General features: G+C 61.8%; 2 protein-coding genes across 9 annotated transcripts in view; one reads left to right on the forward strand and one right to left on the reverse strand.

Moving 5' to 3' along the window:
* The window catches only part of AATK (apoptosis associated tyrosine kinase), a 26412-nt gene extending 16643 nt beyond the window's left edge, over positions 1 to 9769 (forward strand). The window contains 4 exon segments of the mRNA XM_039715787.1: positions 1 to 1479; positions 1596 to 1764; positions 1951 to 2178; positions 2359 to 9769. The exon segment at positions 1 to 1479 is cut by the window's left edge and continues 34 nt beyond it. Coding sequence (XP_039571721.1) covers positions 1 to 1479; positions 1596 to 1764; positions 1951 to 2178; positions 2359 to 2387 — 1905 coding nt within the window. The 3' untranslated portion in view covers positions 2388 to 9769.
* BAIAP2 (BAR/IMD domain containing adaptor protein 2) overlaps positions 3348 to 12924 on the reverse strand; it is a 40506-nt gene continuing 30929 nt past the window's right edge. For 4 of the 8 annotated variants that reach the window (XM_039715809.1, XM_039715812.1, XM_039715808.1 and 1 more), the window contains 5 exons: positions 12463 to 12664; positions 12303 to 12371; positions 11954 to 12116; positions 10316 to 10350; positions 3348 to 6178 (listed from right to left, as the gene is read on the reverse strand). In XM_039715809.1, the coding sequence (XP_039571743.1) occupies positions 6109 to 6178; positions 10316 to 10350; positions 11954 to 12116; positions 12303 to 12371; positions 12463 to 12664 (539 nt within the window). In that variant the 3' untranslated portion in view covers positions 3348 to 6108. Of the gene's footprint in view, positions 6179 to 8005; positions 9860 to 10315; positions 10351 to 11638; positions 11738 to 11953; positions 12117 to 12302; positions 12372 to 12462; positions 12665 to 12924 lie in introns of those variants that run through there. The other 4 variants (XM_039715811.1, XM_039715815.1, XR_005628216.1 and 1 more) reach the window with 4 other exon arrangements.

A 12924-nucleotide genomic window follows, 5' to 3' on the forward strand; every position in this document is an offset into this window, starting at 1 on the left:
GGCGCGGACGGCGCCCAGCCCGCAGCGGAGCCCGCCGAGGCGCCCGCGGAGGCCGCGGCCGAGAGCGGCGCCTGTGCCGCCAGCGACGCCGACCGGACGCCGGACAAGACCTTCTCCAGCAGCAGCTTCCCCAGCGCGGACGAGGGCAGCGACGAGGACACGGCCGAGCTGACCTCCGGCGTCTTCACCGACTTCTCCGGGGAATACACGGAGCGGGCGGAGGCGGCCCCGGCGCTCAGGTCCCTGCAGAAGCAGGTGGGGACGCCGGACTCGCTGGAGTCGCTGGACATCCCCTCCACGGCCAGCTCCTGCGAGGTGCTCAGCCCCGGCGCCTTCGCGCCCGCCGGCCAGGCCCGGGCCCTCGACAGCGGCTACGACACCGAGAACAACGAGTCCCCCGAGTTCGTCCTCAAGGAGCCCCACGAGCCCCGAGAGCCCGAGGCCTTAAGCCAGCTGGGCAAGCCGCCCCCGGGGCTGCCGGGGGGCGAGGGCGAGGCTGCGGCCCCCGAGACGCGGCTGCCCAGCGGCCCGGGGCCCGAGCCGGCCGGCCTGGCCGAGAAGAGCCCCTACCGCGACTCTGCCTATTTCTCCGACGGTGACGCCGAGGCCGAGCGCGGCCACAAGGACGAGGGGGACAGCGATGGGTCCCGCACGCCGGAGGCAGAGGAGGGTCCCCGCTCCCCTTTGCAGGACATAGGGCGAGGAGAGGACCCGCTGCACCCGCCGGGGGCACCCGGCAGCCCCCCGGCGGCGCCTGGCGTCGCGGTGGCGGTGCCCACGGCAGCGGCGGTGGCTTTGGAGGGGGACTGGGTGGCGACAGGGGCCGGGAGCTCACCGGAGCAGGTGCCTGGCACCGAGCAGAGCCCCGCTGGCACGGGGCTGGTGCCGGGCAGCCCCCCGCGCCCTGACACAGACACCTGTCCCCCAGGCTCTGTCACCCCCAAGACTTTCCTCTTGACCCCAGTGCCAGTGAGCCCTGGGGAGCCATCAGCTGTTGGAGGGACCTGCGTGTCTGAGGGCCTCCCTGGACTTGGGGGGGCCACAGTGGGGGACAAACAGACTGTGACCCCTGCTCTGGGGCTTGGGGAGCAGGGGCTGCCCCTGGAGGGGTCTGGGGCAGGTGACGCGCCGGGGGGTCCCAGCACTCTGGTCCCTGGGGGCGAATCACCGCCGGGTCTCTCCCCGGCCCCAGCTGCCCCCGAGCGCCGCGAGGAGCCAGAGGAGGAGGAGGAGGACACAGAAGACAGCGACGAGTCAGATGAGGAGCTGCGCTGCTACAACATCCAGGAGCAGAGCGAGGAGAGCGAGGAGGAGCCGGCGGCCGTGCCCATCGTGGTGGCCGAGAGCCAGAGCGGCCGGAACCTGCGCAGCCTCCTCAAGATGCCCAGCCTGCTGTCCGAGTCCTTCTGCGAGGACCTGGAGCGCAAGAAAAAGGCCGTCTCCTTCTACGACGATGTGACCATCTACCTCTTCGACCAGGTGGGTGCTCTGGGAGACAGAAGCAGGTACTGTGCATGCCTCCGTGTCATTTTGGTGATGGGAGCCGTCTCCAGCCGAGCCCCCACTGAGGTTCCTTCCTGTTTCCCCATCCTCAGGAAAGCCCCACGCGGGAGCTGGCTGAGCAGAGCTTCCCAGAGCCCACCCTGCCTTCGGGGCAGCCCCCCTCGCCTTCGGGGCAGCCCCCTGCCAGTGGCAGCCCCCCCAGCCCCACGGACAGGCTCGGAGCCTCTGACGACTCTTCGGACGGCAACGCCTCGGAAGAGAGTAAGAGACCAGGAGCTCGTGGGGCTGGTGATTATGGGGTGGTGGCAGCAGTTACGGGGTCATGGAGAGGCAGTTATAGGGTGATGGGGACAGTAGTTATGGCATGATGGAGGGCCACTTATGGGGTGATGGGGTTAGAGGTTGTGGGGCTCACAGTGGGCTCAGCCCCCTCACTTTGTATCCCAGGTGGTGGCTTCGAGTGGGACGATGACTTCCCACTGATGCCAGTGAAGCAGTCCCTGGTGGCCGCGCTGCCGGGGACGCCGGCAGAGCCCCCCGCGGCCGTGCCCGCCCTGGTGCCGGCGCAGAAACAGGTGCTGCCCATCCAGTTCTCCCGGTTCACGGTCTCACCCGCCCCGGTGTCCCGGTTCTCCATCACCCACGTCTCCGACTCAGACATGGACTCCATAGGAGGTGAGTCCCCCTCGGGATGCCGCTCTGTGGGTGCCCAGCGCGGCCGTGTCCCAGTGCCATGCACGCTGGCAGCCACGGGACGCCGTGTCCCTGTGCCCCATGGGGACGCTCACCCCTGCGAAGGGCTGGCTGTCCCGTGGGGGTCCGGGACCCTCTGAAGGCTCTCTCTGCTCGTTGCAGGCAGCAGCGAAGACGGTGACCGGGAGTGAGCCCGCGGGACGCAGCCGGCATTGCCCTGGCAGCGGGGCGGCGCGGGCCGGCGGGGCCGGCGCGGGGGCCGCCCGTGGGCTCCCAGACCCCGCTCGGCAGTTTTTAGGCAGATTTTATCACAAGGAACTCGTTTGCTGCTTCGAGTGGGAGCGGGGCCGGCGCGGCCCCCGCGGGGCCAGGCGGTGGGTGACGGTGACGCCGTGCGCGTGTGCGGGTGGCTGTGAGCGTGCGTGTAAAATAGACACTTATATATATATATATACATATATATATATAAATTATAGCGTTTCAAGGGTAGTGCCCTGACCTTGCTAACATTTGCGGAGTGTCCTCCCCAGTGAAGTTCCCCCTTGGCTTCTTGCCTACATGTGCTCCCCGAGGCAGTTTGTCCCCACACCCCTTCTCCCCCGGGCTGTCCCCCTCCCTGTGCCCTGTGCTCAGTCTTGCACCTTGTGGCAGCTTGGCTGTCCCACAGCTGTCCCACAGCGGCCCCATGGCTGCCCCAGAGGCACTCCATGACATTCCTGACCAAGGGGCTGGCTGCTGCCAGTCTGGATGTCACTTCCTGTGCCAGGGGTGCCACCAGCTACCCAGAGTGGTCCCCATGGCTTTGGAGCTCCCCTCCCTTGGTTTGCAGGGATCAGTCCCAGCTGGGGACCCTGAGGACTGCTGGGACCCCTGCCCATTGTAGCGGGGAGCAGCATGTGGAGGGCTGGTTGTGGGGGGAGTATCCCCCACCGGGACCCGTCAACCTGACTATTTTTGTATTTAAACAAAATTACTAAAAAACCCCAACCCCACCCCAAACCCAAAACTTGCTGTTGACCGAACCCACATTGAAGCGATTTTAAGTTATTGCTGCCAAAGAGACTTATTGGGGAGGGGGGGAGGGGGGCGCGCTCGTGGTTCTTTGTTGTTTTGGGTTTTTTTGTTTTGTTTTTTTCTTTTTGTTTTGGTTTTTTTTTTTTTTTCTAAAATTCATTCGAGGCTTAGGATAATTGTGCAATTCCAGCTTCCGGAAGGAAATAGAAGTAAGCGGAGCTGAGCGAAACCTTGAATTCAGGGCTGGTTCCTTTTGGGGTCTATAGACCAAACCCTGAGGTGAGAAATGTCCCCCCTGAGCCCCTGCCCCTCTCCTGGCTCCTGTGTAGGGGGATGAGGGACACTGCACAGACAGCCCCCACGTGGGATGGGGCTGGTGCCCGGGGTTCTGCTCCATGCCACAGAGGATCCCACCCTGGGCTGGACACAGCTCTGGCAGCAGGACCCATGGGCTGAGCCTGTCCCCAGCCCAGCCTGGCACCAGTGCTGGCAGAGGTGTCCCCATACTCACCTACCCTTCTCCCGCCCTCTCCCATGGCCAGCCCAGCCTGGAGCTGTGTCCCAGCTGGAGTGCCCTCGGTGCTCAGGGTGCTGTTGTGGGGGCCAGGGGCTGTTCCCCAGCCCAGGACTGTGGGGGACCCCAACATCAGCCCCAGGGTGGCCACGCCACCCCATACCCCCATGCTGGTTCCTCCCCCCTACTAAGCAGTTAGTGCTTATTTCAGTGTTTCATTCAAGCCCCCACCTGGCCTGTAACCCCCCCACCCCAATTCTCCCAAGCTTTTTCCTTCTCCTTTACAACAGGAGGGCCACCCCCTTTCCTGACCAGGGGTGCAGCACCCAGGGCTGCTGCCCACGCAGGACTGGGATGCTCCCAGGGTTCCCTTCCCTCAGTACCCACCCTCCTACCCCCTGATCCCCCCTTCCCTGCACTCCCCAACACTGGGGGGTGTTTGCTCAGCCCCTGGCACCCAGGGGTGCTGGTGCAGCCCCCACCCCACACCCCAGGTTTGGTCTATGGCGCCGCAGGTCCCGGCCCCCAGGGCGGATAAGGACAGAGCTGTGGCTTGGGTAACTTTTTTAATAGAAAGGCTCTTCTTACATGGTCTATTTTCTCAATACGGGTCATAATTGCTGTATTTTTTATCAGTGCTGATTTCCATACAGCTCCCAGCATGTGTGTCAAATCTCATCGGGCCAATAATAAAGTTTTTAAAATATCTTAAGCCGTTTCCTGCCCCGATCATTGCCCAGCACCCAGGATGGAGCCAGCTCAGGAGGGCCCCGGCCACGCTCCAGGGCCAGGCAGGAGCTTCTGGCCAGGGGAAACGCTGCAGGAGGGAGGGCTGGGGGAGGTTGAATTGCTCATAAATTATGTTTTCTGATAAAAAATTATTGCAGGTTACGTCTTACAGGTGCCACCGAGCCAGGAGGTGCAGCGAAGCCCCCGGGGGCTGGCTGGAGCCAGGGTGGCAGCTTGGGGGGCCCAGGGGACAGCCCCTGGCACGGGGGTGGAAGAGGACACTGCAGTGGCCAAGGGGACCCCAGGCCTGTCCCCAACACGGGCTGTGACCACCAGCCCTCTCCCACCACTGCCTCACCCCCCAGCAGAGCCCTTTCCCTTGCCCCTGCCCTGTCCACCCCGCACCCATCTGCTCCAGCCCTGGGAGAGGAAGAGGAGGCACATCATGGAGCTGGGAACCCTCGTGCAGAGCTGGAGCCTGGGCAGTCACAGGAGAAGCTGTTGTCCTGCAGTGGAGCTGGAAAACCCATCAGAGGGGACACAGGAGGGATGAGCCACCACGTCTGACTGGGACCGAGCCCCTGGGCTGGGGACACTCTGTGCCCTGCCCAGTGCCCAGCCAAGCAGCCACTGCCCGGGCTGTGGGGACCAGGACATGCTGCACCAGTGAGCAGAAAGTGCAAAAGGAGAAATACAACGGAAAAAGCAAAAACTGTTTGGGTTCAAGCCCTCACCCATGGGAGACACAGTTCCTGCCTGGAAACTCCTCTCCCTGTTTTTGAGCAAGGATGTGACCCTGGCCACTCAGGAGCTGCGGGAAGGGCTGCGGGAGCCACCTTCTCGTGGGCACCCCCAGCAGTAAGCTTAGCAAGTGTGTGTGTATATATATTGATATATATTGATCTCTATCTATCTCTCTCTCTCATGCAGCCCTAGGAATAGAGGAAGAGCAAACAGCCAAGCAAGAGGTCCGGATGGGAGCTCCTGTCTGCAGCGAGCAGGGGCACTCCAAGGCTCACTCACACACTGCCCTCTCCTCCACGAGTGGTTTTTTCCTAGCTTATATTTGACAGCAGTACCGTGATTCCCTGCAGCATCCCGAGCCCTGGCACAGCAGGAGCTCAGGGACCGGAGCTGACCCCGTGCCAGCGGGGGCTGCAGTGCTGGCACCCACTGCCCTGCCCCAGCCCGGAGCACGGCCTGGGCGCTGCCTGTGCCACCCACCATGCTTGGCTTGCAGGGGGGTCCCTCCTGTCTGGGCAGGGAGAGCAGGGGCACCGTGTCCTCTCTGCCTGGAGCACTGTGAGCCCACGGAGTTGTTCTCCAGCTGAGCCCGTTTCCCCACCCACAGCAAGCTGCTGCTGGGCCTGGGAGCCACCCCGGCTCTGGGACACGCTGCCCTGACTCCGGGAAGTGCCACCACACTCAGCACAGGCAGAGGACAGGTGACATGGCAGCGCTGTGACCCCCTGCCACCGAGGGAGTCTAGAGAAGAGAGAACTAGGGCACTAGCTTGAGCCTTTGGCTTTCAAAGCAGCAGGATTAATAAATTCGGCCTAGAAATGGAGTCCTGGGAAGCTGGGCATGCAGCAGCGAGGAGGAGGATGAGGAGGGTGAGGGGTGGCGAGTGCCACGCGGGCGCCAGTGCTCCCGGATCAGCTGATGAGCGGGGCCGAGCGGTCGTTTGTCACCGTTGGCTTCAGCTGGACGTTGGCAAAGGGGTTCCTGTGGAGGAAGAGGAAGAGGAAGGAAGAGTTAACAGGGTGTGGAGGCCTGGAGAGGACAGGGCACCGGCACAGCGAGCGGTGACTGGCGAGTCCCTGGGACCAGCAGCGTTTGGGAAGGGCTTCAACTGGAAAAGCTCTGCCTTGTGGAGCCCCCAGCCAAGCTGCCCCCACTCCTTGAGCTGCCCCCACTCCTCGGCTGCCCCCACAACTCTGCTCCTCTCCCAGCTAAGCCGTGGTGGGTCAGAGATGAGCCAAGCACAGCTGCAGGGGGAGTTCTATCTCACTCTCCTTCAGCCTAAAGCTGGGGATGCCAATGGGGGCCAGAGCTGATGAAGCTGCTCCAGCCTCCTCCAAGGCTGCACTCCAGCAGTTCCCACAGATGGGAGCACTGCGGGATCACCCAGCCCTGGAGCAGGGGGTTATGGCTTCACTCCTGCCAAGGGCAGAGCTGGCAGCTCCCTGCAGAGCCCTTGTGCTGCCTCTGGGGAAGTTAAATCCAAAAGGAAGTGTGGGAGAATAAGGACAGCTAGATGAGCTTGTCAGAGTCCAGGGCCCAGACAGGCTGACCTTGGGTTTCACCTACCTGGGGTGTCCCCAGCACTCTCCTGCTGCCATCGTCACCTGGCCAGGACAGGGTGCAAGGACTGCCTTGGCATGAGGAACATGCTTACCCCTTCTCCAGGAGGTCCCCTCTGTCCTTTCCCAGCAGGAGTTAATTCCTGGGGGTTGTGGGCAGCTCTGGGGGTCCCTCTAGCTGCCTGGGGAGCCACCAAGCACTCCCTGTCCTCCCTGCAGCCCCTCTGTCTCCTCTGCCCACTGACCCCAGCCCTCCCCAGGAGCCACACAGTCCTTGTGTCCCCAGTGGGAGCAATGGCCACAGCCCCCCATGCCAGGTGCCACAGCTGGGCCTCTGGCCAGTCACCCACCGTGGGGGCACAGCCCTGCTACCCCTGCACGGGTTCAGGTAAAGTGCTGTGGTTACCATGTGCACCTGCACCGAGCAGCTTTGGGATGGCCTGAGACATCTCCCAGAGCAGAAAGGAAGATGCTGGGACCTGCACGCCTCTGGGACAGGCACTCACTGTCAGCCCCAGGCCCCATCTCTGCCATCCCTCACCTCTCCACATTCGCTTTTTCTTTCCTTAAAAGATATATGACTTTTGCTTAAAAATAGGGTAATTAATTTCACACCTAATTAATGCAGCTGCTTAGATCACTTTCCCTCCCAAGATGCCAAAATAGATTCTCAGGACTGGAGGGAGAGGAAAAGTTGCTTTGATGAGTCACCCGGGGCTCATTTAACTCTTTCTGTACTGGCAGAGAGGAGCCACTGGGATGGAGCCTGCAGCTCCAGGGAAAGCAGCTCATGGATCAAAGAGAAACGGGGCAGGGACTCTCCAGGCTCTGCAGTGCCAGCGAGGAGGGTCTCAACTCCTGGGGAGGCTCCTGCATCCCGTCCCTGGGGCCAGGACCAGGAGGCTCCTGGGACGAGTCTACAACAAAAGAAGCTGCTCAAAAAACTTGCGGTTAGTGCGGACGTGCCCCGTGCCACCGGACACCTACAACCAAAGAGCTGGTCACGGGGAGCGGGGCAGCAGGAGCAGCAGGAGCAGCTCAGCATCCCGGCAAGCGCAGCCGCGGCAGCGGGCGAGCAGCAGAGGCAGCCGGGGAGCCCCGGAGCTCGGGGACAAGCGGTGACACAGGGAGGGGACGCGCTCGGCCGGTGCAGCGGGAAGCAGAGCGGTGGCACCGTCCCCGCGCAGCCCCGCGGCGTCACCCGCTGCCCAGCGCACCCAGGGCTCGGCCCCGCGACACCGTCACTTACTAACTACGGGCAGGGCCACCTCAAAACCTGGCCACTTCAACATCGGGGCTGCAAGGGAAACAGAAGGCAGGTTGGAGGACGCCGGGACGCTTGATGGGAACAGAAGGTCGTGGTTAAGGAGAGACTTAAGGCCACGAGCCGGTGGCCACCTGGCCCGAGAGCCCGCTGGCCACCCCGCACGCAGCGCTAGCAGGCAGAGGAAACAGGAGGAAAAAGAAGAAAAAGGAGGAAAAGTCGTGTTTATTGAGTCGCTGGTGCTGTGAGGAGGGGAAGGAAGGGCACGGCCAGCCGGGAGCTGAGGGAGTGCAGCGGCCGGGCACGGCGGGGGCTGCGGAAGGGAGGGGGCGGCTTCCTTCCCCCGTGCCGGCCATCGCCGCTTTCCCACCGCCGGGAAAGCGCAGCCGGAGCCTTGGCATGCGGGAGCAGGAGCAGCATCACCCCTCGGATGCTCAGGGAGGGGACCCGGCTCTAAAGCAGCTGTCGCTGCTCCCGCTCAGCGAAGCTGTTTAGTGCCGAGGGGCTGAGCGCGCACAGGCAGCATCCCCGGGGCCGGAGCAGGGAACAAAAACACGGCCTGGGAATGCGCGGTGGGCGATGCAGGCGCTGAGGGCAGCACGCAGGCACGGCAGCCGAAAAAGACACCGAGGCCCAGCTCAATGCAATAAATAAAACTTTTATTCAAACAATAACTCAGTACAGGGCACAATTCTCTCTGGCTTTTAAAAAAAGGTTTTTCAGCACTTTACAATCTCCACACAGGCTTTGCTAGGCTGGGTTTGTGGTTTTTTGTTTGTTTTTTTTCCCCCTCTACATTCAGTCATTCATGGTGAAATATCCTGGGTTAAAAATCCTTAGCAAAATTCGGACATCGATGCAGGAGGGGCTCAGAACAGTGTGCCCGTAGGCGAGGAGATAACCCAAAAACTGGTCCGGGGTGGGGGGGTCTATTGCCAGCAATGTCCCAGTAAACAGGCAATGTCAGAGGTCTTAAAAATCACATCAGAAAAAAGCGTGAACAGCTTTGCAGTGGAGACGGCCACGGGCACTGGGAGGGCTACGGCCAGGCTAGTGCGGAGCGGGACCCCCAGTGCGGGGTGGGAGCCCCCCGGGCACTGCCTTGCTCAGCCTGGTTTGGGCATGCGAGCAGTCCTCGGAGCCCCAGCCCTAGCGTGAGGTAACAATACCTTGCTACAAAAAATATATATATATATATATTTATAAAACAACCAGGAGTAACCCTTCGGGGGGGCTCCCACGGCCAGTGGGACCCCAGCCCAGAAGCAGCCCTTTGCCCGGGGCGGGAGCTCTGTGCCATCCGCTTCTCCCAAAGCCACCGCGGTGGCATGGAAGCGGATCGGGCCGAGGGGGAGGCGCGGGGACGCTGCCCCCCCTCCGGGAACGGCATCCCGGGCGCGGGCATCCCGGATGCTCAGTAACAGTACGGACACCAGAGGCCATGCATATGTGATCCAGTCTGGGAGTTTGGTCCAGGCTCGTGCGGGGCGGCCGGCGCGGCCCCTGGGGGGACAGTGCATCGCTAACATCACACGGGAGGACAAACACCGGGTCCCACTAAGTGACAACTGCGCCTGGGCTGTGAGCACAGACCTGGCAGCAGTTTCTGCTCCAAAAAGGCTTCAGAAACAAGGGCACTGTGAACACCAGGGAGGGGTGAGAAGCACCATGGTTTCCTTGAAGATCACAAGAGTTTCAAATCCAAAAGAAGTAGAGAAAGAGAAACGAAAGGGAAGGAAAAAAAAAGGGGGGGAAAGAAGCAGAAAGCTCTTCCAAGCAGCAAGGGGCCGCTGCGAGCCCAGGTGTCCTCACACCGTTGATACCAAACTGCCACTGCCGCTGCGGAACAAAGCACAGAGATGCCAGAGTGGCCGCGGGGCAGCACCGAGCTCACGGCACCGCGGGACCCATCACGGCCGAGCTCCACCCAGCCACGGGCTCGGCTCAGCCCCGGGAGCGAGACGGGGCAGCTCCGAGGCAGAGGGGACGGAGAAGGTGCCGGGGAAAGGCCCCAGATCGGGGGCTCTGCGTGGCTTCCCTATCCAGGCGTGAGCCCAGAGGAGGTCGGGAGACGCGACTCGCTGGAGGAGCACGAGCTTGGGGACACCAGGCTGGCCCTGGGACCTGCCCTCCCTGGGCCCCCCCACTCTCCCAGATGAGACCTGGCCCCATCCCAGTCACTGCCAGACTCTGGGGAGCCCATGCAGGGACCCCTGTGGGGACACAGCCCCACGGCTTCGCCCACAGCCAACACCAGCAGTTTGCAGGGAATGTGACAGGAAGGTGACATCTTACCTGTTGACAGACCTCGTCCCGTAGTCATCGAGACCCTGTGGAGAGGAGAGGAGGAAGGACAGTGAGGGACGTGTGGGCTGTGCCTGCTCAGGTGCCACCAGAGGGTCACATGAACAAACCAAAGTGCATCAGGACCCAGCGCCAAGAGCTGATGCATTTGGAGAGGAAAGGGAGATATGGAGATGATTGGAGTGGGATTCAGACAGCAGGGAGTGAAGTTCCACCACTCCCTGTAGATTTATCTGGCCAGACATGGAAAAGCAACTGGGAGAGAGCCCTGCTCTGCTCTGCCCAGTTCCTCTGAGGAACAGAGCTTTGGCTGCTGCTGAGACTGCTGGAAAGGGGCTGCACGACTGAAGAGACACCAGTGAAATGTTCTGTGGAAAGAGGGGTTGCCTGTATTCACTCCCACCAGAAACCCACAGGGTTTTGGACCATTTTCTCCTTCAGCCGGTGCTGAGAAGGCTTTGCAGGAACTGGGGGGCAAGTGGGGATCAGGCCTGCAGAACAACCCTCAAGGACCCTTCTTGAGCAAGGGCCTGTCCTGGGATACGACTGGAGCAGCTCTGCTCTCCATGACAAACATGGAGACAACTCCAGGAAAGAGGGAGGCTCTGGCCTCTGAGCTGGCCATGCAGCAGCAACCAGAGACCCACATTCCCACCTTCCCAGGAATGCTCCCAGTCCCAGCAGCAAATCCTGCTGGAAAACCCCAGCAAAACAGCAAGAAGTGGAGCTGTGCTTCCACCCCACTCCCTGCAGAGAGGACCAGATCCCATCTGATGTGCCCTGTGGAAGGGTAAGTGCTGACTGCCCTTCTCTCTCCCTCCTCATCCTCTCCCCTCTGCCAGCATGGCTCACCCCCTCATTGTGCTGGAGAGCTCCCCTACACCAGTAGCTCCTGGGTTAGGCTGATCCCATCTGCTGTGTATCCTCCCTGGCTTTTTATCCAAGAAGCCCTGGGCTTGCTTTGGACACTGGAATCCTGTCCAGGATCTGCCCCAGTGTCCCCACGGGACTGTCACCGGCTTGAAGTGGCACATGCCAGAGAAAACACTTCCAGCTGCCTGTGAGCAGCCTGTTTCTGGTGGGAGACTCCCATGGAGTCGGCAAGTGTTGTCCTTTGGGGGTTTACGGGGCCATTTTGTGCCACTGCCCCCCGTGCCTTGCCTGTTCCTCCCCATCCATGGGCTCCCTGCATCCCTTCACCCCAGCAGAGGTGCTGGGCAGGAGCAGTGTCCAGGCAAGGCACGCGGATCACCAGGCACAAAACAGCCAAATTTCCATAAATCCCAAGGGAAACATTGCAAGCGTCGGACTTACAGCTGTCGACCTAGTGTAAGGCTTGTAGTGAGCGGAGGGTGCTTGGCAGAGGCCACTGGCATAGTCTTTAATTGCACACCCATAGGGCATTAGGTAGTCCTAAAACAACGAACAGAGGTTGGAGAGCCGCCCTCGGCACCCCCAGGCATCTGCAGCACACCGGGACCGGGCACGCTCCCGCTCATCCCATCCCAGGGGGACAGGGAGCTGAGACCCCGGGCAGCACAGCAGGGACTGTGCCCAGGGATCTGCTCCAGCATCCCCCAGTGCTCAAACGCCCCCCCGGAGTGGGAGAAGGCGGCGGGAGAGGCTCACCTGGGAGAAGGCGGGCACGGCCACGCTGTACGGCCGCTGCTTGAAGGTGTTGCTGCCCTGTGCCGGGAAGGCCTGCGAGGCCATGCCATAGTCTGGCGGCGGGATGGAGATGTCATCCTTGTCCAGCAGGTTGCCAGTGCTGCTGCTCTTCCCTTGCTGCAGGCTGGGGGGCCCAGAGCAGAGGTGTCAGCTCCATGCAGAGACCCTCAGGCCACCCATCCGCTCATGGAAAAGCCACCCAGAGCCAGCAACCACCTTGCTGTGCTGTTATTCCTAAGGAGAGCTCCTAAGGAATACCTAATTCTCATCCCAAGGACAGACTCCCTGTCACCCCACACAACGCTCCTACCTGGTGTGGACCCGCTCGCTGCCATCATTGTCAAGGACCCGTGTGTAGGAGAAAGGAAACCAGCCCCTCCTGAAAGGCAAAGGCGAGGATGAAGCCAAACCCAGGTTTGACCACGGAGGGCCCAGAGGAGGCTGCTCCCGGGGACACCCAGCACACTCACATTTTGGTTTTCTCGCTCTCTCCGTAGTGCCAGCCGTCCCGGGCCTCGGGCACCAGCAGTGTGATGAGGTCCCCCTCCTTGAAGCTCAGGAGGGTGCTGTTATCCCCGGCAGCGTGCGAGAAAATCGCCTGCACCCTCGTCCGGCCGTTCCTCTCGAGCCCGGCGGCCATGGAGCTGGAGCGTGGCAGTGTCTTGTTTTCAGCTGTGGGAACAGACACCAGTGGGTGCCCCAAATCCCTCACCCCAAGGCCATCCCCAGGCACAGGGTCCCCACCCCTCCTTATTTCAGCACAGGTCGCACTACAGCCTTCAGTGTGACTCACGCCTTCCCCCTCACCAGGCAGGATCAGGCTCTCAGCATCACCCACCAGCCACAGCAAAGGGAGCAGGTTCCCTGTGCCATGTTCCACAAGGTTTTCCTCCTGGAAATTCTGTGAAACCCCAGGGCAGAGCCCAGCTCCA

The sequence above is a fragment of the Passer montanus genome, unplaced genomic scaffold (genome assembly GCF_014805655.1).
Source record: "Passer montanus isolate IOZ18808 unplaced genomic scaffold, ASM1480565v1 scaffold35, whole genome shotgun sequence".
NCBI classification, from domain to species: domain Eukaryota; kingdom Metazoa; phylum Chordata; class Aves; order Passeriformes; family Passeridae; genus Passer; species Passer montanus.